At 42.8% G+C, this 26,816-nt stretch overlaps 2 protein-coding genes across 9 annotated transcripts in view; one reads left to right on the forward strand and one right to left on the reverse strand.

Moving 5' to 3' along the window:
• AP4S1 (adaptor related protein complex 4 subunit sigma 1) overlaps positions 1-26,816 on the reverse strand; it is a 45,789-nt gene that overhangs the window by 18,730 nt on the left and 243 nt on the right. The window contains exons 2-7 of one of the 6 annotated variants that reach the window (XM_089778449.1): positions 23,526-23,632; positions 20,249-20,285; positions 15,512-15,708; positions 11,594-11,680; positions 8,948-9,016; positions 6,206-6,217 (exon numbers count right to left, since the gene is read on the reverse strand). In XM_089778449.1, the coding sequence (XP_089634575.1) occupies positions 6,206-6,217; positions 8,948-9,016; positions 11,594-11,680; positions 15,512-15,649 (306 nt within the window). In that variant the 5' untranslated portion in view covers positions 15,650-15,708; positions 20,249-20,285; positions 23,526-23,632. Of the gene's footprint in view, positions 1-6,115; positions 6,218-8,947; positions 9,017-11,593; positions 11,681-15,511; positions 15,709-20,248; positions 20,286-23,525; positions 23,633-26,080; positions 26,220-26,816 lie in introns of those variants that run through there. The other 5 variants (XM_089778450.1, XM_089778448.1, XM_089778451.1 and 2 more) reach the window with 5 other exon arrangements.
• The window catches only part of STRN3 (striatin 3), a 124,065-nt gene continuing 123,521 nt past the window's right edge, over positions 26,273-26,816 (forward strand). The window contains exon 1 of one of the 3 annotated variants that reach the window (XM_006116372.5): positions 26,273-26,767. In XM_006116372.5, coding sequence (XP_006116434.5) covers positions 26,465-26,767 — 303 coding nt within the window. In that variant the 5' untranslated portion in view covers positions 26,273-26,464. The remainder of the gene's footprint in view (positions 26,768-26,816) is intronic. The other 2 variants (XM_075926978.2, XM_075926979.2) reach the window with 2 other exon arrangements.

Consider the following 26,816-nt stretch of genomic DNA (forward strand, 5'->3'; position numbering starts at 1 on the left):
TGCTAATTCTAGTAGAAACAGCAGGATTTTTGTCATTCCGCTACAATAGTTGATTGGTTAACAGGCTGGAGGGTAGCTAGCCTATGTGCATTATACCTATGTCTATACTTCACTCATCTTGCGCAAAAGCCTATGCAAATGAAGTGTGGATTAGCATATTGCCACACTTTATTTGCATAATAGGGGCTGTTTTTGTGCAGGGGACCACACAACTCCTTTTTGAGCAAAAGACAGCTCTTTTTGTGCAAAACCCCGCTCTTGCACAAGAGCCATTTTTCCTGAAAAATTAAGGAAAAATGGCTCTTGCTTAAGAGGGTTTTTGTGCAAAAGCCTCTTGCACAAATGGCCGCTAACTAATTAGGCAAATAAAGCGTGGCAATGTGCTAATCTGTGCTTCATTTGCATAGGCTTTTGCGCAAGAAGAGTGCAGTATAGACGTAGCCATACAGTCTTGCATGGGACTTGCACACATAGGGTTACACACATTGGTTTTGCTGGGGTTGCTGTAAATCTTAGCTGGCTGCCCTGCAAAGGATTAGTATTTGATTGTGGTTTTGCTATTGGGATATTTTTTGCACATTGTTTGCGCTTCATTGGCCCCCTTTTCTCAAAGATTTAGAGTGGATTTACGAGCAGGTGGCCTAAAGAACAACAGGGTAGGTGGTTAGAGACAGATTTTAGAATATGGTTTGGCTACAACATGCATGCTCCCATCAAGGCTGGTTTCCGTCGATAAAGGTTATATCTCAGGAACTGCAACTTCCCTAGTTTCAGACTGCATAGGGACTTTTACAATACATAAGAATCACTACAAGTACTAAATTGGATTATTTAATATGTTGCCCCAAATTTAAGTCGTTAAAATTGCAGCCAGAGATGTGAGATGCAAACAGTCCACATCTGTGTGTTTCTTTGGGGTCTGATGAGTGTTGGCCTACAGTATTACCTCAAGAGGGCTACTGTTAACGTTCATATATAAAATAGGGATGTTAGTGTATAGTTGAGTAAACGATTAACTGATAAGCCTTGACTACATGTACTCTCCTCTCCTCCCCTCCCCTCCCCACTGTTGCCTTGGTATTACAGGCAGCCAGGAGGAGGGGGATAGAGGGAGCCAGTGCTTGTGAGAAGCAGGCTTTAAGCAGACTTCCCAGGAGCACTGGATCCACACTGCCTGTGATATAGAGGCAGCAGCATGGAGAGTGAGGGGGCTGGCTCTCTCTCTGTCTCTCTCTCTGACACACACACTTCCTTCAAAAGGGCATCCTGCATGTATTGGCTCCCACAGACCCACCTGCCCTCCACTTACTGTCCCCTACAAAGGCAGCGAGGAAGGGCAGGCAAGAGCCAGTGCTGAGGTGAGTCAGCTTAAAAGCTGTTTTTCCCCCAGCATCAGCTCTACAGTGCTGCTTGCCCCACCCCTTGCACTGCTGCCTCTGATGTGGAGAGGTCTGGGGGGGCCGGCTGCGGTGAAGCAACCTCTGTCTACAGTGGCCTGGGCTCACCGCATACCAAGGCTGGTCAATGGCAGCAACCCCTGTCTGCAGGGGCTCCGACCTCTCCGCATACAGGGGCTGCTGCTGCAGCACAGGCTGAGGGAAACTTGTACCCCATGTACAGGGCCTGCTCTCAGCCCACACTGCTGCCTCTGTATCAGAGGTAGCAGCAAGAGGTGGCAAGCACCTGGTGGGTGTGGGGAGCGGTTATTTAAAGTGACTCTCCGCATGGACCAGCTCGCACCTGCTGCCCTGCGCTGCTGCCTCTGATACAGAGGCAGCAGCATTGGATGGCAGGAGGCTCCTTGGAGTGGGGCAAGCGCACTGGCTGCCAGCCCTGCCCCTGGCAACTACTGAATAACTGTGTAACTGCTAAGATTTCATGCAGTTACACAACTATTCAGTTACACGGTATCTAACATTCCGAATATAAGATGGGCTGTCTTATAGTGTTAATATGGCTGACAAACTTGATTTTTCCTGCTTTTTTTTTAAATTTGGTTTTAAAGGTGTAACCTTAATATACATTTAACGTGTTTTACATTTTAATACTGTCATTTATCAGGACTTCTGAGCATTTACTGACAATGTGCTTTTGCAATAGCAGGTAATGTGTGTGCTCAAAGATAAACTGGACTAATTGGAACCGTAAGGCACCCCATGGAATTCTAAACTACAGATTGGTGCTCCTTCATATGTAGCAATTGTTTACTTCATATGAAGTAAACTTCCGAAAATCAGGCACCCTTAGGACTCAGGGGGTGCAGAATGATCAGATATGCCGGACTATCGGAAGGGGGGGCTATGAAGGGGTCTGGCCCCGGACCCCTCATAGCCCCCCTTCCAATAGTCCGGCTCTGCCCCAGCCGTTCCTGATTCAGTCATTGCTGGTCAGTCTCAGCAGCAGCTGAATCGGTGACGCCTGCAGCAGAGCAGCTGGAGTGCTGCCTGGTTTGTCCGGTAGCGCCGACCCTCAGTGCTGTGGGACCAACCCGGCAGCCCCCCAGATGCTCTGCCCCAGGCGTCCTGATTCAGCCACTGCTGAAACTGATCAGCGGATGACTCCAGGAAGCCCGAGGTAGAGCTGCTCTGCCCTGGGCTTCCTGAAGGCAGCCGCTGATCCGTTTCAGCAGCGGCTGAATTGGACAGCTGGGGTGCTGCCAGGTTGGTCCGGCAGCGCTGAGGGGCAGCGCTACAGGACCTACCCAGAAACACTCCAGCTGCTCTGCCCCCAGCTTCCCTGATTCAGCCGCTGGTCAGTTTTAGCAGTGGCTGAATTGGGGAAGCTGGGGACAGAGCAGCTCCAATGGTCCGGCTGCCCGGAGCACTTCCGGGTTCCTGATGGTGCCGGAGCATCAGGAGTACCGGACCATCAGATGCCGGACCATCAGAGTTTTACTGTATATAGATTGCTTGGTGTTAAGGATTCAAACAAAAATGTGAGTGGGAGATACGGGTACTCAGCACCTCAGAGGGAGAGCTCTTACTTACAGTGAATTATAGATTTGGACTGTGATGATCACTAGTCATCTATTTTTCTTTCCTCTTATTTTTCTAAAATTGTTGGATGTTACCTTCAGTTCTTTCTTAGCGTCTTGTTTTCATCATTAAGCAGTGTTGATTGCTTTTTAAAATCAAATTCATGTTAATTTGTATACTCCAGTGTTATCAAGACAGGAAATCATCATGGGCTTTAGCCACGTGCTTCATATACAAACATTCTGAATCTTACATATATGTTTGCTGCCACACACATACACTGTGTATTTCTTTTAACAGGTATTTTGAATTAAATTGAAGAGTCAGCTCATGCTATTGGGCCACAAACGATTGGTGCCTAAGCTGTTTTACATATTACAAATTGTATTTTAATGGGATAGTTGTGCTACATCATCTAGGGTGTTAGTAGTCCAAATGTTTTTCTACCTATTTATCTGCTAGTCAAACTGCTATTAAAAATGCAAATCTGAACGTTCCAGGGTCACCACAAAATTGGTGACAAAATTGGCTTTGTTTTTTCTATACCCTCTAGTCCACAAGAGTTCTTCCTTTCTCTTAGACATGATTTTCTTAGCTTGTGGGAGAAATATTTCAAAACAAAACCTCTCTCAAGAGAGTATACTAAAGAATTAAAGAGAAAAGGCCTAATTCATCAGTGGAGATGCACCAAGCATGAATATGGCCCAATTGTTGTACAAGTAAGATTTGAGAACCTTTTCATAAGTTACTATCAAAGTAGACAATGTATGTGCTCCCTAAACTTCATAAACTCCCTATTCAAATTTTCAGGCAACTCTTTATTGGGCTGGTTTATAGTAGGAAATTTGAACTATTGCTGGAAAAGATTCTCTCGGGCTTTCCATGACAGAGGTGAAATTGGTTTAAGTCCTACTGAAGGATCTCAGCCCCCTTTCTAATCTTCAGGGTACACCAGCATTCCTCAAACCTGTGTAACTATGTGCCCTGTTACCAAGTAGTGCATGCAGCAGATAGCCAGGCATGCATCTCTCTGCCACTAAACTATGCCAACGGTGTGTGTAAATCTGATTAATCTTGTCCATGCATTTCGAAAATTCCTCGTGTGAAAATTCTGACCAACAACAAGTAGTATTCACAAGGATGTTGCACCTTAATTTTAAAATTCAAATTTGAATTTATATTCAAAATGTAGCCATATTGGGCCATAAGTAGACATTCTATATATATATATATATAAATAAAAGAGAGAGAGAGAGAATGAATTACTCAAATTATATGCTTAGCTCCCAAATCAACCACACACACACCCATCCCTCTCCAACAAAGCACTTAAAATAAGCACAGTTAAGTACATACAAAAATATAAGTGCATAATTGTCCATGGACCCTAGACTCCCATTATGATTAATAGGACCATGTTAGGCAGATATTTCCACTGGGCTTTGGTTTCAATGTATGGGAATTGACAGGTGTTATGGAACATAAATTAACACCAGGCAAGTTCCCTAACTGCTATTAGATGGACCACAGAGTTCCTGTAGAGCCTGTTCCCTAGATTATGTACAAGCTTTTAAGAATTTATGGGGGAAACAGATATACTTTTTTGTGACTTTGGTAAAGAAATGTAAGAACAAGTAGATGAAAAATAAAAATACTTATTTGTTATATATTACTCTCTAAATAAGGCATCTAGTAAAAATTGAGTATTTGAGTGTAGAGGGTTAAGTGTATTTAAAGACAAGGTCATCTCAGTCATTGTTGCTTTCATGACCAATACCCAAGATTTCCTGTCAAGGGCATATTCTTCTTTCCATTGTTAGCAATAGCAAACCTCCTTATGAAAACAGGAGCACAGCCCTGTTGCCTAGGCATAATACAAAATGGAGTCTGAGGGGTTCTTTTTCCCTCAGCCGTTTTTCCCGCCAAAACAGGTAGAGGAAGGCTGTGCACCCAGCACCAAAGGCTGTGCACACCTCCCCAATTGTCTGCGTGCGCTCCCATCCTTTGCACACGGCACCCAAGTCTTATGCACCCAGCTCTAGTTCTCTGCACCCCGCTGTCTTCATGGTTTTCCCGCCATAAAGTGTTTATATATCCCTGTCAAAGAGCATTCGTGTTCTTTGGCCCCCTTCATGTCCTGTGTGCATCTGTAATCATAATTGTTACCCTGCGTCATCGTCTACCCGGAGAAGGCCAAGGTTCCAGCCTGCAGTCTGACAAGACTACCCCCTGCTAGTGACTTTAACCGGAATAAAAGAAGCCTTTTCCGCTCCCACTAAGACTTTGGGACTTATAACACTGTCTCGCTTACGGATACTCGGACAGGATCCGGTGCCACCAAGCGTCAGCTCGTAGGAGGCGAGAAGCATCCATCGAGGGATCGCTCCGTTAGTTCTCCCTTAAGGCTTTTCACTAGCCACGAGGTTGAAGGTCATGGACATCGAACATCAATCGCTGCTTTGAATGTAATGTATACCCTTGTGTGTGTGGGACTCTTCTATCTTCTTCTTTTCCAGGGTTAGGGTGGGACTGTTGCTAAGTTGTATGTTATTTGCTGATGTTTGATCTTACCTTTAAAATACATCGTTTGGCCCTAAATTCTTGTTGTTTGGTGATTTCTAAGCCGTTTCCTTGGTGATTAGATACAGGATACCAGGCTGAATCTGGCTTCTGTGGGAGGGCACCTTAGGCTCTAATTAAATTGCATAGCTCACAGCACAGTAATTGTTTACCCCAGCTCTCCGGGTAACAGCCCAAGTTTAGTTCTGTAACAATGGTAACCTTTTTCTAACATGGCTGAAGTCATTACTGTGATGATTTTCTTTGTGATTGGTAAAGCATTTAAAATTTAAAAAAAAATATTGCAACAGAAAAGCAAACCAAAAATAATCCATCACCTCACTTCTCTGTATGAAAACCTGATTATACAATTCTTTTTGTAACCAAGCCCTCTATCTCATTGTAACCAGTCACCTTCAGAAAAAAATTTGCTCCATGGTAGCACTGTCTTTATGTTGCTATTGAGATGTTAAATAAAAGGTTCCTCAGTAGTAGTAGCAACCGCTGTTTCTGCTGTGCCCCAAGAGTGTGCTACTTATTCTAATATTCATTTGTTAAATCATAACATTGGACTGCTTTACCTTGAATGTCTGCCAAACAATACTACAAGCCGTTAAGAATAGGAATACAAAAAATGACAAATGGATTCGTGGTAATACTGAAAAGGATACATCTAATTCACTCTGGAAGAAAAAAAAAAGATAAGCATCAGTTTTAGTTAGCTGATATATGAATTAGCATTTACCTCGTGGTCATTAAGCATTACATTAAGGGATATGGATGCAGTTGTGCCCCTCACTCCCAGCAGAATGCTCCATTCCAAAATGAGTAGGACTACGTTGTCATATGTTCCTTCACTGTCTCTGATCAGGGACAATGTCAGGGGAGAAGTAAGAGAGGGAACAGGGCAACTGCCCTTGGGTCTAGCAATTTAAAAGGGTTCATGGCTCATGGACACTGCTGCCACTACCTCCACAGCTAGAGCAGCCAGAATCCTGGGCCATTTAAAATCACTGCCAGAGCTCCCAGCACCATGTTTCCTGCATCCCGAGCGCTGATGAAGGGCTGGCTGAGGAAGGCTAGTCTCCCTGCTGCGGGCGGGACCCTGGAACCAGCTCCCCTAGGGCCAGTGAAGTGTTTTGTCAGCCCTGTCTGTGGTTAGAATTCTGTCCAAGATGGGTGGAGTTTCCTGGAAGGGGGAGATGAAAGTTGCCACAGTGGCTATGTCTAGACTGCAGAGCTTTTCTGGGATACCAGAGGTCCAAGGAATGCGTCCGCTTTTCTGGAAAAGAAGTCAGAAAAGCAGATGTGTTCTTGTGGCATCCCTGTAAACCTTATTTTACAAGGAAAAAGGGATGTTCCAAAAGTTTTTCCAAAATCTGGCCCTGTGTAGATGGGCCAAATTTCAGAAAAGCCTCTTGTAGAAGTAAATTGTAAAAAGATAGGCAATTTGCAATATGCAAATTTCATTTTTTCTGATTTAACTTTGTAGTGTAGACATGGCTTGTGTTTCCTTATGCCTGGGTCAGGGTCCAATATTCTACTCCTGATTTTTATTCAACTGTCCACTGACATAGTGCGAGGTTTGCTGTGGATTCACGATATCATATGGCAGACACTCAGAGCTCTGATTTATGGACCCTAAAGAAAAACATAATTCAGCCCTCTCCACTGACTGAGTTTGACATCCCAATTTAAAAGCTTTTTGTGTATCACAAAAATTGAACTTTAAGGCTGTGTCTAGACTGCATCCCTTTTCTGTAAAAGGGATGTAAATTAGACACATCGCAATTGCAAATGAAGCGGGGATTTAAATCCCCCCCGCTTCATTTGCATAAACATGGCTGCCGCTTTTTTCTGGCTCGGAGCTTTGCCGGAAAAAAGCGCCAGTCTAGATGGGGATCTTTCGGAAAATAAAGCCTTTTACGAAAGATTCTTTATTTATTTATTTATTTTTAAAGAGGAATAAGGGATCTTTCGGAAAAGGTTTTATTTTCCAAAAGATCCCCATCTAGACTGGCACTTTTTTCCGGCAAAGCTCCGAGCCAGAAAAGAGCAGCAGCCATGTTTATGCAAATGAAGTGGGGGGGGATTTAAATCCCCGCTTCATTTGCAATTGCTATGTGTCTAATTTGCATCCCTTTTACGGAAAAGGGATGCAGTCTAGACACAGCCCAAGAGAATGATCAATTAAATTAATACTTAAGATTTTTTTTCCCTACAAAAAGTCACTAGGCACCCAGAGGCATACATTCCAATCCAGTGTGCCTGATTATAGTTGTGTAGCTAGCATCAAAATCAAGGGGAAATGACAATGGCAAATCCCATAGGCAACCTTGATAAAACTGCTCCTGATTCTGTAAAAGTTCTGTGGTACAGCAGCATAAAGTCTAATAACTGAATTTAAAAATAGAAATTCCCTGACAACAACATAGCACATGCAAGAATATTTAAAATCATAAATCTAAAAATACAAATTTGACAAAATGTCCCTCTAGAGCAAGACAGATGTTCTTTTCTTTCCCACTATTTTTTAATAGTGGTTGCTTTTCTCTTATGTTGTCACCATCACAAGTTAACAGTGCTGCTAGAATTCTGTAAATACTCAGACTTACTGGTAATTTAATACAGTACAGATTTATTCCCTTGGCTCTGGTTTCCACCACAACCTTTAGTTGGACTTACAAGCCTATTATACAGTGACCTGATACTTATTCTAATGTAATATGCTCTGAAAATACAACAATGGTATGCTATGTGATTTCTCTATCCTTATACAGTATGGGTATGTCTACACTACCCCACTAGTTCGAACTAGGAGGGTAATGTAGGCATATGCACTAGCAAATGAAGCCCGGGATTTGAATTTCCCAGGCTTCATTTGCATAAGCGGGGAGCCGCCATTTTTAAAACCCCGCTGGTTTGAACCCCGTGCAGCGCGGCTACACGGGGCTCGAATTAGGTAGTTTGGACTAGGCTTCCTAATCCGAACTACCGGTACACCTAGTCTAATTTACATCCCTTTTACAGAAAAGGGATGCAGTCTAGACACAGCCTAGTTCCACGAGGTGTACTGGTAGTTCGGAATAGGAAGCCTAGTCCGAACTACCTAATTCGAGCCCCGTGTAGCCGCGCTGCACGGGGTTCGAACCAGCGGGCTTTTAAAAATGGCAGCTCCCCGCTTATGCAAATGAAGCCCGGGAAATTCAAATCCCAGGCTTCATTTGCAAGTGCGGTATGCCTACATTACCCCGCTAGTTCATTACCCCGCTAGTTCGAACTAGCGGGGTAGTGTAGACATACCCTATGTCTACAATGCAAAAAGGGAGAAAAGCTAACCTGTGTTAGCTTACAGATTCAAACAGTAGTGAAGACACAGCAATGTTTTGCACTGGATTCCATGGCTCACTCACCACTCTGCTGAAATATCTGTCCAAAACCTCCACAAAATTATGAATTAGCTCATATACAGCCATCTCATTCTGAAATATAAATGGAAAGCAAGTTAAATATTAAATTAATGGATAAACATGCAATTCATTCATGTTATTTTAATGTGAGGTGTGTTTTTTTGAAATGCAGACAGAAAATAATTCAGCGAGTAGCACAAATAAATATACTACCTTAGGCTCTCTTAGTAGTACCTGTAGATATATCATTATTATATGCTATATCTAAGCCAAACCACATGCATAGGTAGTATGTCAGTACAACTCTGACTGACCTAGAAATCATTACAGCAGGGGTGGAGCACTTGAGGCCTGTGGCCCATATGTGGCCTTCCAGCTTGCTTGAATCCAGCCCCTGATGCTCAGGGACCATACCCCTCCCCCACTGGGGAGTCCGCACTGGTGCTCCAGCTGCACCTCTTCTCTCCCCCTCCCCCCATCAACCCCATAGCTAGGCTAGAGAATACAAAATCTACTAGGCTGGGCCCCCCTAGTCTCTAGTGTGCAATGGGAATGTCTCCTCAGTTGGGGTACCACATCAGTGAGGGTTTGAGGGTTCCCCCCCCCCCTCACTTGTGTGCCGTTCCCGAGTGATTTTTCTGTGGGTCAGCGGCCCCTGACCCAAAAAAGGTTCCCCACTCTTCCATTACAGCAATGAGTAGCTAATATCCTTTTATGTTACAAGCTTTTGTATTCGTTTCCAGCAGCACTCGATCTGTACAAAGTATGAACACTAATGGCAGCTGCTTGCTTTTCTGGACCCATTTCTAACCCCAGTAAAATCTAGCACAATGAGTGGTCAGAAAGGCATCTTAGTCTAGGTATCTGGCTTGTCTGTAATGATGCTGATATCTCTTGTGAAACCCCAACTCTGTTTGCAAGGTAATATTAGTATCTTATCAGGAAACAGTCACGTGAAATACAAAGAAACTACTACTTTTCCTACACACCACTTTTTAGGTGATAGAAATAAGGGTGTTTGATAGAATGACATCTTGAAATTTAACAGAAATTGTGAAACTGCATTGTGGAAAGATGGAATACAAGGCTGTAGTGAGGATGTATAGCCTCCCTCAAAGACAGATGCAGAGGGAATGCCACAAGCTGCCTAGTTGGTGGAGCCAGGAGGACCATATCCTGCACACTGGAAGTGGAGGAGTGGAACAGTATAAAAGGCTGGCGCAACAGCTCAGTTGGGGTTGAGGACTGAGTTGCTGAGAGAGACAGGTGAGTCTTCCCTGCTGCTGGAGTGGGATGCCAAGAAGAACCAAGGCACTCAAGGGCCTGCCTGAGCTTCCTGAGACCCCTGACATTCTGCCTAAGGAAGCTAGACAACAGTTTGGTTAAGAGCTGGTCTGATAGAAGGTCAATGTGTTGCAGACGGAGCTCCCCAGTGATTCAGTGGTGGAACACTCTGCCATTATTATTATTATTATTAGGGTCCTAGACTGGTAGCAGTACTCCTCCTCCTTAGTCCATGAAACCTGTGCTCCTCAGAAACCCCTTCTAGACCCTATAGGCCAAGGATGGACAATAATTTGTGAGGGGGGCAGGAGGGAAGATTTTAGCAATTGATTAAGGGCTGTACTTTTCTATGGAGGGGGCTGCAGGGTCTGGGGTGGAGTTGGGGTGCAGAAGGGAGCTTGGCTTAGGGGATTGGGGTACAAGAGAGTGTAGGGTCAGAGGGAATTTAGGTGAAGGGAAGGGATTGTGTCCTGGGACAGGGGATTGGGGTGCAGGATTTGGGGGGGCGGTATGGGTGCAGGATAGGGCTCCGACCTGGTAGAGGAAAGTAGGAAGGGGTGCAAGGTCTGAAAGGGAGTTGTGACCTGGGGGAAGGTGGGTGCAGAGGGTTTGCATGATGACCTTGGGCAGGATGGGGTGGTGACTGGGGCAGGGAGTTGGAATATGAGAGGGGGTGGGTACTAGAGGCAGGCTTTGGCTGGGAGGTGCTTATATAGGTGGCTCCCAGCCAACAGCCCAGCAGGATATGGAGGCAGGCTCTTTGCTTGCCACTGTCTCAGGCTGCTCAAAATGGCAGCTTGCTCACTCCATGTGCCTTTTTGCTCTCTGGATGGGGAAGGTGCTGCTCCCACCCCGGCCCAATCATTGCAGCTCCCTTTGGCTGGTTTCCAGCCAATAGGAGCTGCGATGATTGGGCTAGGAATAGGGGCAGTGCTTGAAGTCTCTGCCCTGCAAGGGGTGTCAGCAAGCCATTTTGAGCAGCCTGAGACTGCAGCAGGTAGAAAATCTGCCTGGGGGTCCCAGTGGGGTGGCTGTAGACTGGATCAAAAGGCTTGGTAGGCCAGATCCGGTCCACAGGGCATTTCTTGCCCACTCCTACCATAATCAGTGATTGTGGCTCCAGCTATGCCTGAGTACAGGCCAGAGCCTTGTTTGTGGTCCCTCCCTGCTTGAAGGCTGGGGCCCATTCAAAAATGCTAATTCCCCTCCCCTTTCTTTGTTCTGAGAGTACTGTGAAGAGGTATGGCCTCCCTCAGAGGTCGATGCAGAGGGATGGCCCCTACTGCCTACAGCAATACAGTCAAAGATCAATTTAAATCACATTGTGCTTACTTTTTTCCCCACCGATTAAATGTAATGTCTTACCTCTGTTTCATTGATTCCAACCACTATGAAAAGGGCTGCATATTGTCGATACACCAGCTTAAAATCCTTATACTCAATGAAAGAGCACTAGATAAAAACACAAATAGTTAAACATTAACTACCACATTAGTCGTAAGTTGTTACTAGACACTATGTATTATTAGGGATGTGCAAATATGTAAATGGTTAACCCATCAGTCTAGGTTTATCTGTTAACCTTCATGGTGATACAGAGGCAGCAGCGTGGGGGGAGGCGGCTCCTTGGGAGCCAATACTTGCAGAGTCCCTCCCACCAGTGTAAATGTGTAATCACTGAATATTTTTATAAACATGTAACTGCTGAAATTAACATTTTAACATCGCTAGTATTTATTAAATATACTGTAATGTATACACACAGGGCCTCATCTCTCATTTACAGAAGTTTCATGTATGTAACTTGTTAACTTCACTGATTTACACTGGTTTCAAGGAGGAAAAAATCAGGTTCACAAAGTACAAAGGGTTTCTCAGTCTTCACCCCATAATGTCCTTCCTGAAGTGAAGAAAAATCAATGAGTTATTAGGGCCTTTCACCTGTGGCTCTCAAATCACTTTACATCAAGGAGAGTTTTATTCACACTCTATACATGGGGAAAACTTGAGGGACACAATGCTAGAATGATTTGCTCACGATTCAACAGCATCCCGATCAGTTGAGCATCCCTTTTCTTTTCACTTACCTCTCCACACAAAAAAGATTTCAAAGACGACAGGAAAAAATCATTGTTAGGTAGAAAGTTATATCTAGTTTATGAATGATGTTAGGGCAATGTGTTTCCATTTCTTGCTTTCTTTCTTTCAATTTATGGGTGCGGAGGGCAGAAAAACATCATTTCTTCATTTATATGTTGTTAAGGCATGAGTCCCCAGCTGGTGGTGTTACACAGTGTCACAAGACCCTTCTTCTTCAAAGGTGAGCAATGTTAAACTTTTTTTAAATGTTGATTATTATTAATTTGAGATCTATTGTAAAAAGCAGTAGAGTTTGCTCTCAACCTTAATCTCTCTAATTAAGGAGAGATTAATTATTGTGGCAAAATTATTTTCAAAACTGGGCAATGGTGCCTTTGCTGAGATTCTGGAAAGAGAGGATTGCCAGTGTGATGTCTGGCCATCTGTGTTCTAGTACTGGTATACAGAGTGTAAAATAAATAAGGGCGGGCAGTAAAAATAAACCCACATTCCATGTAACTGATTTCTCCCTTGATAGGAAATGGATCTGCAAAGCCCTGCCCACTGTGCAGTATTGTCAAATCATGTCACTTTATTGTGAGTCTTGAAATATTTAACTTTTTCCTTTAAGCCTCAACTCTTGGAGCCATGTAATTGCATGTACAGCCAGTCTGAGGTACAAAAACATAGATTTATGACCATTTGTCCTTACGAACAACCTCCCATTAAGCGCAGCCCTGAGTTACGAATGCAATCTGCGCTTACGAACAGCATGGTCCCATTGAAATGAATTGGGTCCAACTTACAAACAGATCGAGTTATGACCAAGTGCTTGGCATGTAACTCGTTCGTAAGTCAGGGACCGGCTGTATATCCCAGCTTTCTTTTTTTAAAAATATAGATACCTTTATAACCCTTGTGGTTGCAGATCTGAAACTCAAATGCTCAGAAACCAGAAGGCAAATAAAACCTCAAGTTTGCTTTTTAGAATTTTATGACTTAAGATACTCTTATGATTTTTAGGGTCTGATTCATGATTTCTGAATCCTTGTGGCTGACATTACTACTTGGCAGAGCTGTGATAATTTCTTTTACATATAGTTCAATGTGCAGGGTCAGGTGACAATAACTAGGCAAGGGAGATTAAGAGATTCTGCTTCATATTTCTTATGTGCTGCCTGCAACCCATCCCACATTTAACTAGGGGTGCTTGTAGGTCAAAGCATTTCAGCTGGTCTCAGTTCCTATAGTCTACTATATATTTGAGAGCATTTGTACATGAATTCTGTCTGTTCAAGAATTCCTGCTAAACATGAAGAGCTTGGACCACCAAATTTGGTATACAGCTTCCTCTTATAATAACTTAAAGTAAGGTAAGGGTGTGATTGTGTCTGGACAATGGGATGTGCCTGGAATGGGATTTTTCCCCCTCAAAACTAAACAGAAAAGAGACAATCACCAGGCATGTGAAAGCAGGTGGCTGGGGATGCACCCCTAAGTCCATATGGAACTGCTCCATCCTTGAGCCTCCCACCTCCTAGGTGCCTCCAGTGAGGGTGGGCAAGGCAAGGAGGCTGAAGCTTCCCTCTTCCCTGCCCCAATTCACACAAGAACATTGCTTGCTGCTTCCCTTCATCAGGGGACGAGGGAAAAATGCACAGTTTGCTGAATTCCTCACTCTGGAGAGCACAGAGGGCAGACTAACCTGGATCTGCCCCCGCCAGGTGACATGCACCTCTCCTCCAGCTGTGCTGCTACAGTTGCAGCGGCCATGGAGAGGCCCTTTTCACTTGGCCCCAAGCTGCTGCAGTAAGAGGCAGTTAGGGTAGTCCTCTCTCCCCAGGGCAGCTCTACCCCAGACCTATGATTTCAATGAAGCATGTGTATTTTAATTTTATTTTCCAAAAACTAATTGAGTTAAGGACCTGAGCAACACTGAGTAAATCTTCTAGTAACATATAAATGAGAGAGAAGAACTATGACGTAGCCAGGGCTTGATGACTAGCTCTACTGCAGTCAGTGGCAAAACTCCCATTGCTTCAACAGGGCCAGGCAGGATTCCATCCAGACTATTTCATGCTTTACACATCAGAACTAACACCTTCAGTTGCACCCAAAAATAGGCTGTCAGTGCAGGCTGCAGATCACATGTTCAATGATTTCCCTGAGGCTACCTCTAGACTGCAACCTCTTCTTTCGAAAAAGTGAGCCGCTTTTTCGAAAGAGAGCACCAGACAGTCTGGATGCTCTGTTTCGAAAAAGCCCTGTTTGCATTCAAGAACGCCTTTTTTCAAAAGAACACTTTCAAAAAAAGGCGTTATTCCTTGTGAAATGAGGATTACCGCCATCGAAAGAAAAGCTGTGTTCTTTCGATTTAATTTCGAAAGAACGTGGCTGTAGTCTAAATGCAGGTGAAGTTTTCAAAAAAAGGCTACTTTTTTGAAAAAACCCTGCAGTGTAGACACAGCCTGAGAGAAGTACCACTATGCTGAGTGGACAGAATTTCTACACTAGTTGAAGCCTTTGAGTGTTCTTTGCACACAGTAGAATATAAAACATACAGAATAATCCAATACAGAGCTAACAAAAGTACAGGAACCCTGTCACTACCCTGTACTGACTCATGAGTAGGAGTACTGGCTCAAACAAGCCCTCTACACTTGTACAACAGGTCTAGAATTCTCCAATATCTCTGTAAAAAAAAAAGAGAGACTTTTGTATTCGGTAAAAGGGAAGATATTTAAAAATCCCCAAAGTAATTGAAGTCCTAGAAGTGAAAACACAATCGTTTTCTTAACTTTGGAGTTGGATAAGCCACACCATTTTTTTAGTCATTTGACCTTGAGAGAGGCTGTGTGGCCAAAATATTTCAGGAATACAGAGAAATTCTTGCACTTCTCTTTAATGCTAGTTTTGTTTCTATTATGTAGTATATGTCAATTTCTATAGAATGTCTGGAAAGGAAATGTCATTCTTGAGAGAAGCTGGTTCTTGCACTACATTTACAATAAACTAACTGTAGTGAAAAAGAACACAGATTTCCGTATGATCATTCATGTCAAGAAATACATTGGCAGGAACACCTCACCTCGCACACAACATTCTAATATTTCTTGAATGTAGTTCACCATGTAATATTCCTTTTTTTGGTTCAATTTCGATCAGAAGAAAAACCAAAACAAACAGACACACAAACAAACATACTTGCTCTTTTGAACGGGAAAGGCAATTTTTGATTACTTCAGCTTCTAGCATTGTCCGCTTAGGAATTTCCACATGTTCATAATACCTGGAGAGTCTTGTTTGGCCTTGTTTGTTCACCATGAGAAAAAACTTTATCATTTTTCTGGTCAGCTGAGAAATAGTCTGTTACAAGATGTAGGTAAGCGGAAACTGTATTTCTGAAGAAAAACAACAGAAGACACATGGGAGTGTTATAACACTTTTGAATAAGCATTTAGTTGGTTTTGACTTTTATATTAACTGGGTTTGATGTCATTGTACAACTGACGTAAGAAAGAAGAAATCAAGTCCATCTTTCCTATCTTGTTGATGTTTTTAATTTGAACTCACTATTGCATGAAACTATTGAACAATTAGAAGCCCTACCAAGATTTTTCTACTGTGCAATAACACCAAAAATCTCAAACTAGATTTTTTCAGATTTTTGCTGTAAAGGCAAATATAATTGTACTAGTATGGAAGAGAAATAGGCTAAGAAAACTTAATGTAAGAATTAGTATGTTAATGTCTAGGATCATCAAAGCCTATGTAGGATTAGTCTGAGTTTAGTATTTGTGCAGTTCACTGATATGCTGTATTTTTTCCTCAACCAAATTACTTTGAAAATGCTTAGTAAATGTTCTTTACTTCTGGGAAATTGCTCTTAAAAGTATAAACCATATACATAGGTGCTATCCTTTTTCTTTGCAGTACAGTATCATAAATCAACATTTGTATGTTAAAGGATTTTAATTATTAGAAAATATAAATATAGGCCAGTATTTTCCTCTGCATTCTGTGCATGCTGGATACTTTGGGTCAAACTCTGGCTAATAACTGAGTCTATGCCTATGCAGGAACAACTTTGGAGCACAGGAAAGCACGGAACAGATGGTTCTTCTGCTCCTGGACTCTTCCAAACATGTCACTCTATGACTGTAGATATTGAGTAGTGGGGGCTTAGGTGACAGGAGCATAGCAACATTTCACCTCATTGGTGTGATGGTCTGGTAGTGTATAGGGATGTTACATTTCATTTAATCAACTAATTTCATTTATTTAATCTATTAGTGAGTATTGACTAACCCCCACTGCGGCTCTACCTTTTAAATGTATTAAGAGCCTGATGACTGGTGCGCAGCTGGGGGGACCTGGTGTGAATCAGGCCAGCTAATTCCTGGCTTGTGCTGGTGTCATGATCATGAGGGTCAGCCAGCAGCATGGGGATTAAGGGATGAATTATACCTAACTCAGGTAGAGTTAGACAATAGGAATGTAGGTAGGAATCTCAAACTAGGACAAAGGAATTTTTGGGTTTCCCTCCTTTGTCTCTGGGTGTAGTTTCTCTCCAGCTATTGAAGGGGACAGGATGTCTCCCTCTAAGAAAATACTCTTCACATCTGTAAGTAGGATAAAGTTTAGATAAATGCCTTAGGTTTTATTGTTTGGGAAATGGGATCTGGTCTGTGCATTTAAAAATGGGTTTTGCTCTCCTTTGTAACTAAGTTCCTGGCCCATGGTAAATTTCTCCTCTGTGAGTATATTATTTTGTTACTGTTCCAGCTAGTCATTACGCTTGCAACAGGAATATTGTGGTGATGATAAAAGTTCTCTCTCTTTTCTTTTTATTAACCTGATAGTGGTTAATTTGTGTGTCCTAGTTTGTACTTTAGGGATGAGATTTCCCAAGTAGTCTCTCCCTGGTTGCTTTATTAATATTTGGGTAGTGGCAGCAGAGATTTTATCCCCAAAATCTAGGTTGTTAAGATTTTAGGGGGAAGTTTTATACCAAAGCCTGGTAGATAAGGTTTGGGGTACTTTTGCTGGCCCCCAGTCCTGCATTTATTGTGCCAGAGTGGGGAAGGAGCCATGACAGCTGGGTTCCCCTGCTGTGCTTCAGCCTTTGAAACGTATTCATTAGCTGATTCCCAGCTCGTGCCTGGTCCCTGCTACCCCCTGCAGAGATGGTGCTGGGGGAACCAGCTTTTAAGTCAGCTCCCCCCAGCAATGGTTAGAGGCAGCAAAGGGCAGAAGAAATGACTAGTTGAGGGACTAGTCAACCATCTTATAAGCTTTAGCTTATTGGATAGTCAACTGGTTGACTAGTCGCTTACATCCCTAATAGTAAAATCTTTGGGAAACAATACTAAGACAACCCACCAACTACTTTGTCTTTTTTATGACTTGCCATTACATACCGTATTTTCCGGCGTACAAGGCTACTGGGCGTATAAGACGACCCCCTAATTTTTTAGTTAAAAGATAGGTTTTCGTCTTATACCCCAGCACCCCTCCGCCTCCCCGGCTTTGCTCCCAGTGTCCCTGGTCTGCTGGAGACGGTCCCCAGCAGACCAGAGGCACCGGGAGCAAAGTCGCAGCAGCGGCGGGGTCCCGCGCCTCTGAGGCTTTGCCAGAGCAAAGCCTCAGAAGCGCAGCACCCCGCCGCCTGGGCTGCCCCACCACCGGAGCCCCTCCGCGGCTTTGCAAAGCCTCAGGAAAAGCCGCGGAGGGGCTCGGGTGGCAGGGCAGCCCAGGCGCGCCTGGGATGCCCCGCCGCCTGTATACCCTACGTATAAGACAACCCCCGATTTTTGGGGGATGTTTTTTAGCATCAAAAGTCGTCTTATACGCCAGAAAATACGGTATATGCACCAGTTTGCCCTGGCATTCACAACTCTAATCCTGACCTGTTGCAGAGGGTGAGAGAAGTGGGGGCAGGGGGATTTGGAGAGTGTGTCTACCCATTACTCATCAGGGCTTCTGGCTCTAAGCGTTGTGACCTGGTGCATGGCATTGAAGTCCCACACAGGTCAGGTCTGGCCACCCCGCTACCATGACAAAAAAGCAGCAGAACCATAACTTTAATAAGAGACATCATGATGTGGCAGAGACCCTAAGAACCAGTTTAGAATGGGGAGCTAGGCTCAGACTTGTGGAACAGCAGCCACCAATACATGGTGTGTGCTCTCTCTCTCTCATATATTAAATATATATAAAAAATTATATTGATAGTTACCACCAACATTCTGATTATGTATCCACTACACTTGAAAGTAGGAATAAGAGATCCTCCGGAAAAGGCTTTATTTTCCGGAGAATCACGTCTAGACTGGCGCTTTTCTCCGGCTTATCTCCAAGCCGGAAAAAAGCGGCAGCCATGTTAATGCATATGCCGTGGGGGATATTTAAATCCCCTGCGGATTTGCCTATTCCAAAGTCTACATTGGCACTCCTTTCCGGAAAAGGGATGCTAATGTAGACACAGCCTTCCTGTTTGCCATTGCAGAGGCATCCTCTATAGCCAGAGTGAGAATCTCTTCCACTGTATATAACTAAAATGCTGATTGACACTTACAATGCTGCTGCGTGTCTATTATTTTTCAGATTACATTAGCAATTTCCTAGATTACAGTATTTTAAGTACTCCGTGGATTCTTAAATTATTCTGATGAAGCTTCTGTACGAACCTGTGTTAGTATTGTTTCCAAGATTAATTACAAATTCAGGTACTGGTTCTGTAACCATTATTCCATCGGAGTAGTGATCACTCAAGCAAATAATCCCATTTTAATCTACAATTACATGCATAGTTCTACTCCTTGTGAATAAAGATTGTAAAACTGGGTCATGATTTCAGAACTTTGATACTGACTGCAGCTATGTGACAATTACCATCCTCATCCTTGTTAATCCAAAATAAAAGAAATGGAAAATAGCTATTATCCACAGTAAAGGGCAACGTTACTAGTATTGTGAATATATCAATATACTTTACATAGTTATCACTGTATCTAAGCACCCCAAAAACAACAAGCAATAGTACGCCTGTGAAAAAGACAAGCAGAAAAAGGAGGAGATTTTTTGTATTATGATTAAGTTGTTCTTAGTGAAGGAATGTGCGGGTTTAGCCCCACTGGCATGGGTATCTCTATGTTCTTGGTGTTTTTTTTTTTGTTTGTTTTTTTTTAAATATTCACAGTTAGGAGAAGAAGTCTCTATGTAGCCAATTCAGCTTTGCACACAAAGAGATTAATCTCAATAACCACTAAACACATTAAATAAATTTAAAGCAAACTGTATTAAACATGGACAGTATATCCACATATGCCATAACTCTGAGGATACAGACTTTTATCTATGATTGATAGATATAACCTAATTATTTCTTGACAGCAATGCCACTTATAAGTATTAAGGTCACCCATATTGCAGGAAGGTAATTTCATTATCCTTAGTGTAGTCTGAGTAATTCCTTAGACACTGCAATTTAGGTTTCTATATGAAATTTATCTTTACTGGTTAGTGTGCAGGGAATGAGGTCATAAAATCTGGAGTGAGAAGTCATCCCCTAATAAGAGAAGATTAATGACCTATCTACAGCTATGTAATTATATATCTATGCAACATTTATAACCTGAGAAGTATGCATTTGTGAATCACAAGGTTGATATATAAAGTGCTGAAATAAATAGCTGGCAGGAGTTGAAAAGATTTAGAAATATTAATATTAATTTTGATGTTGTCCATCAGACAAACGCTTTAATTATAGTGTGGGAAGTTTCTAGGAATATTTCATATCTTTAAAACATCACCATGTGATCTAAATAATTTAATAGATACTCAAAAAATCATGAAACACAAGCTACTAAAGTCAGGAAATTAGACTTGGGCACATGCACGGTACATTCAATAAATCAAATGGCCAACACAGTACACTACCTATTTCAGAAACAATGTCCACAGCAGGGTTACATCACTTCAAAAAAGAAAACAACAACAATACTCGTTTAATGACTGAATTCTTTAACAAGAGCTGTATAAATATTATCCTTAGATAGAAATATCACCTAATACCTGAGACCACAGGCTTCACAATCTCATTATCTTTAGTACCCTCTGAACAAGACACAGCCATATCTTCCCAAACCAGATCTCTTTCAACTGAAGTACAGGGGAGAAAAGGAATATGCAGGAGCATGTCATTTCACTCCATCCCAATTGACAAGGCTGGGAGTTGCATCACTTAAACTTGTGGATGTTCCCCAGATGATTCAAATTTCAAGAGGCCTCCTCCTTTATATTGCCTCCCACACTTACTTGTCCCCCTTGGACAGCATGACTTTTATAGTAGCTATTCTACAAAGCTCTTCCCTAATCTGCACAAGCTTATGAAATACCCTTAATAGGAAAAAAAGGTCAATGGTATAAAAAGGAAACCGTGTAAATTACTGAAAATTCTACAGAAAGATTTCACTAGTGGTGATGACAAACCAGTGAAAACCTGCCAATCTTTTCAACCCATGTAAACACTGCATAATCTGTTTATGCTGGGGCAGCAGGCCTCTTTTGCTGACCTTCCCTGTTTAGAATCCTAAATGAGGTATCTGAAGTTCTGTGACACATGCAGCTTCTCAACTCCACACAGCCTTTTTGAGTGATCTCTTTGGGAAAAAGGAAGGAGGCAATTAGGACAGAGGAGGGCCTAGACTCTAGATGGAAACTCTAGGGACATCCAAGCCAAAGGAGGAAGCTTAGGTAATTATCGTCTGCTGAGTTTGTTTATTATTGTCTGCTGAGTTATCAACAAAGCAATATAAAATGCACACGCATATATAGATATATAAAGTAACTGCAAATGTAGATCCTATTGCAGTCAGGCCTTAATCCTGTTTCTTCACTAATCTGACCTCTTATCTATATAATCCTTGTGAGAAGAGGCAGATCTTAAAACTACTATATCTTTATATGGACAAAATATTATGCTTTTTATATAATCTAAGATCTAGTAATACAACAATGTTTTGGATCATACATCTTTTTAGCCTTACCAATTTTTTAATGTAGTTGCCAAGCTACTCATGTAGGTGAATGCATTTCTTACAATGTGATTCTTACATATTCATATCTGTGTCCTCTGTATACATTCTTATTTTGACTAATCCTGTTTTTATAACTTGGCTTAAGCTAATTCTATGACTCAGTAATAAGACAATTTTATATATGAGGAATCAGATAGTCAAGAGATGAGTAATAATATGCAGAGCCTTGAGCCTTCCATTTCTACATCACTAGATCAAATCCAGCTCATTTCAGTAATATAAAAGACATAACCATATGAGAGCTGTTCTGTATTCTATCTGAAGTAAGTTGTCTGTTTCAGTTCAGTTCCTATTGGACAATTGTTTACATTGCAAAAACTATCATTTCAATTGGTACCTTTAATTAATAAAAATGCCTCATAACAGGAGTACTAGTTATTTCATGTTCTAAAACAAAGTTTTGCAATTCTTTAGGACTTGCTCTTAAAATGTAAAGAGATGATCTATCTGTGAAATAAGAGACTCCATGAATGCTTCATTACAAGACTACTTCACAAAAAAAAAAAGTTCCTTAGTCTATCCCTTTCTCAACTGTTCAACTAAACATGCTTTATCTTTAATACATAAAATCATTATCTTTATTTCTACATTATTCTATTGCTAAAAATTCTTCTTTTAAAACAAAGTTGCCATACCTTAAAACAAAGGCAATAAATCAGTGAGATTCTATTTAGGTGAAGAATTGTATTTCTGAAATACAGTATTTTCCCCAAAACAGCATTGCCACTAACTCATACAAGTTGCATTGGTACTTAACTGCAGGCTTCTGTACAATAGATAGTCACATCAACAGTAATCTACCTGACAGACTCTCCACAATTTATTTTTTATGCGTGTCTGTTTCTTCTTCCATGGAACCACCTTAAAGGGGGGGGGGGGGGGCATAACATGTATGTGAAATGCTAATTTGAAATAATGAAAATTTCTATTTTTAGACAAGTTTTCTAATTATTATGTTTTGGTCCAAATAGCATTGCTTATTTTGGAACCTGCTTTTCTATCCCTTGTCCTGTTGGGCTTCTGGCACTGGTAAGTACTTATTTGAATGAATTACACTCAAATTTGGCTGGTCTATGGGCTAACTAGTAATACATCAATCTAAACAATAGGTCATAATCAGTCACTGTGACTCACGTTATCGAAGAAAAGAAAATCCTGGAACAAGCACAGATTGAGGCTTTTAAATAATTCTCAATTTGCTTAGGGAATGTGTTTTCATTTTTCTTTCTTGGTGTGTGTGTTTTCAGAATGAGTTGGTGTGCTCCTTGACCTCAATAGATTGCTGCTGTTCTCTTTGCTGTGGGCAATTACAGTAATGAGAAGTGGGTGACACTTTAGAATTTCCTTTCCCATTGTACATGCATTCTAGGATCCTCAAGTTTACAACTCTGAATTTCTGCCACTTTCTCCAAGATCTTCATGTACTTTACTATTAGCATGTAACTGCAAGCAAGCAGCATAGGTGGAACTGGGAGATTGTTGCCATGGTGTAAGATGATGGGTATGTCAAAAATCCTATTAACCTGTTACATAATAAAGTCAATGTTTTTCAAACATAAAAATCTAAAGTTTGGCTTTTAAATGCATATTTAGTTGCCTAAGGCTAAGATTTGCCAGAAGTACATAAATCATTGAGGAGTACGAGTCACAAAACAAACATCTGATTGGTTTAGCCCCTTCCATTTTTAAAAAATACTTGTCTTCACTATGGGGATAAATCAACTAAAGTAATGCTACTTCAGATATGTGAATAATATATCTAGAATCAACACGGTTTAAGATTGATTTACTGCGGTGTCTTTGCTGTGCCACACTGCACTGAGACAATTTACTTGGTTCTTCTCAAAGAGGTGTAGTATAGGGCTCAACTGGAGATCACTCAGCAGTCAATTGAGCAGCTTTTCACTAGACCTGCTAAATCAATGCCTGCTGCATCACTGCCCAATGATATGCAGCTTTGAGATCTCCAGTAGTGAAAACAAGACCTTAGTTATATGGTATTTTGGAGTTAGAGCTGTATTTTTATTATGTACTAGGTGGGCACATATACACATGCATGATGATTTGGGAACCGAAAAAGCAGGAAACTGAACAGTTAAAATAAAGATGTATTTTACCTGAAGTAAAATAAAGATGTGTCAGGGCAGTGTTCTCAACCAGTGGTACGAGTACCCTTCAGGGTACTTGAGAGAAGTCTGGAGGGAGATGGGGTACTTCAACACAACTGAAATTTGGAGAAAACTGAATTTTTGTTGTAAGTTTTACAGCGCTTTATTATTTTTGTACTTTTTATACCCAAAAATGTCATCGCCTGCCCAGGTACGATTAAGTTGTTTAAACAAATGTGTTGCAATGGTACAGAAAGATTGTGTGTGTCTGAAAACGGTAGGTAGTAGGGGTACTTCTAATTTTATTTTGTTTTAAAGGGGGTACTTTAAAAAAGGTTCAGAAACACTTGTCTAGAAGACACTAAATGAATGAGAGGGAAGAATGAGTTGTAGCGGGTGTAGAAGGGAAAAGGTCAGAAAGGGCAAGACCGCAGCGAGAATCTGGAAGAAAAAAAAAAAAGCAGATGAAATGGTGAGAGCAAATAAGTTTATACAAATGATTGTATATTAAGAATTCATAGGAAATCAGCCTATCTGGCTCTGATCTTATTACCAAAAGCAAGTAAATGTATAGTGAGGAAGGAGCATTCACATTAATAATCTCCCTTTTTTTCCTGCAAGTCTTCAATCTGACCAGGGAGTAGGACTTCATTATCAAGTCTCTGTAAAGTATCATGCAGCTTTATTAATGTTATCAATTATAGTAATTTGACATAATCACCCTCCTCAAATACTATTATGTGAGTTACAACAACTGTGGGATTGTAGTAACTTCTATGTAGCCTTAGTGGAGGAAAATATGGCCTTCAACTTGTAAATTCTTGATCTTCAAGAAAATCCCAAAACCAAGGAATCCCTATTAATATAGGGAAGTCAGGGAAGAAGCGAGGAGCAAAAACCTCACTCTCCGCTTATTAGCAGCCAAGGAACACTACATGTGAATGGACTGAAACCACACTGAAACCATCAGGATCTCGAAATTATATGCTGCCATTGCTACAGAGTTAACCATATTTTAAAGAGCAATAATATTTCCCACTCTTCACTTGATACTGATAATTAGTGGAAACTTGTTTTGAGATTTTACTGCCTTCCACTTGTCTCAAATTGTAGAGATTAAGTCTCTAAAATAATCCTGTCAATATATTTTTATATTTGACCCTTCACATGAAGTATATCACAACATAGGCACTGACTTTCTAACGTATTGGACAGAGACTCTGTTCAGGATTCACCACTCCACCCCTAACTCTCAGGGGTCACAGCCTCACCCTGCCTTTTCCTGCCCCTGTTGTGCTCCTCACCCGAACACTTTCTGGCCTTGCTCCTCCCTCTTACTTCACAACACCTCCTGCTCTTACCCACACTAAAGCTCTGAATATTGCTATCACTGGTGAAACTGACCGAGTTGTAGCAAGTAGGTAAATTTTAAAATTATTTCCTTAGCATGAAGAGAAGTTCTGAATGAATTAGATAAATAACCATCTCATTGATTCACACATCACAAATCATTCAGAGATTTTTTAAAAGTTGCCTTAAAAAATTAAAACATCAACCAAACAAACATGGTCCCTTCATGAATGTGACAAACATATAAAATGTTCACATTATCAGTTTAATAAGCCTATTCAAAAGAAAGTCTCCTTATATGACAAGTAACAGCTTATATTGTTAAAAAAATAATTTAAAACCCTCAGATTTACTTTTCAATAAATTGACATTTCTGCTAAGATTAAAATACAATATACGCTTTCATTAGTTTGTTTCTACTGCACTTGGCTACATTTCTATCACTAATCTACGTTTTGTTCGTCTTTAAAGTGCTACCAGACTATTTGTTGTTTTTTAAGTTTATCCTATAGAACCAGGACAGCTGTGGCAAGAAGTAAGCCTCCCAAATCTGAAGACGACCTCTGGTGAGAAAGCTCATTTCTCACCAACAGCAATGGAGCCAATAAAAGATATTACCTCACCCACTCTGACTCGCTAACCATCCACTTTTAACGCCAACAAGTGGAGGACTCCCAGTTTCCCTTAGCTACATAAGGACACGGGCATTGTCAAAACTTCTTCCCCAACCTCGCACTGAACGGGACCTTGCTTAGAGTTCGTGCTTTTGCTCTGCGTTTCAGGCGACAGGAGCCTGGTTACATTTGTCCCCTCGCCGCCTCTGGGTGAGGGAGGTGGGGCGGAACGGCAGCGCCACCACCTCGCCTACCCCGGAGCGAAACTGGCCGCGGGGAGGCCCCCAGCCCGGGCTGGGAGCATTGGAAGAATGCGACAGCCATGTGCGGCATCCGCGGCTGGCGCAGCCTGCGAGCCGAGCCCGTTTTAACCTGGCAGACCCGTGCCCCCGCGCGCGCGTGTGTCGGGGGGAGGGGCAGGATGAGGCCCTGCCCCCCGGGCTGCTGACACATCTTCTAAACAAACGGCAGCGGGTCGCAGCTCCCTCCCGGCAGCCTGGGAGCAGGGAACCGCCTGCCGCGGAATGAGGCCGGACGAAGCAGCCCCCGCCCCAGCGACTGGCCTCCAGCAGCGCTCGTCTCTAGTATCGTGTCACTCACTTAGCTCTGGGCCAGGAGCGGCTCGGGGCTCCCTGGGCGGGTCCTGGACACAGACAGTCCCGCCCCCCTGGCTCCTCCTGGGCTCGCAACCTTTGGTGCGCATGCGCACGTCAGCGATCTCGGCGGAGGGTGTTTCCCGGCACACCCCGCGCAGCTCCCCCGCCCTCCCCGCAGTGGGTGGGTGTGAGATGGATCGGAGACTGTAATGGCGGCTGGTGGCGGCTCGGCGCTGCTCTGACACCCGGATACTGCTCGGCGCAGCCTCCCCCTCCTCCCCGGGCCCGGCCCGCCCCCTCTTCCTCCCCCCCCGGCCAGCGCCGCTCCCCCACGCCCCTGTCCCAGCGGGACGCGGAGGAGGAGGAGGAGGAGGGCTCCCCGCAAACAATGGACGAGCACCCCGGAGTCGGAGGCGGGATGGCGGCCGCTCCGAGACCGCAGCAACAGCCGCCGCCGCCGCAGCCAGGAGGGAATATGAACGTGTCGCCTGCAGCGGGCTGCGTGGGGGCCGGAGGGGGGCAGCAACCCCAGGTCCCGGCGGCAGCGGCGGGCCAGGACGGGGGGGACCGCGCGGAGCTGTCCCGGCCCCAGCACTACACCATCCCGGGGATCCTGCACTACATCCAGCACGAGTGGGCCCGCTTCGAGATGGAGAGGGCGCACTGGGAGGTGGAGCGGGCCGAGCTGCAGGTAGGAGGCCGAGGGCCGGCTCCTCTGGGGCACCGGATCCAGTGACGGG

The sequence above is a fragment of the Pelodiscus sinensis genome, chromosome 5 (genome assembly GCF_052426305.1).
Source record: "Pelodiscus sinensis isolate ZL-2025 chromosome 5, ASM5242630v1, whole genome shotgun sequence".
Lineage (NCBI taxonomy): Eukaryota > Metazoa > Chordata > Testudines > Trionychidae > Pelodiscus > Pelodiscus sinensis.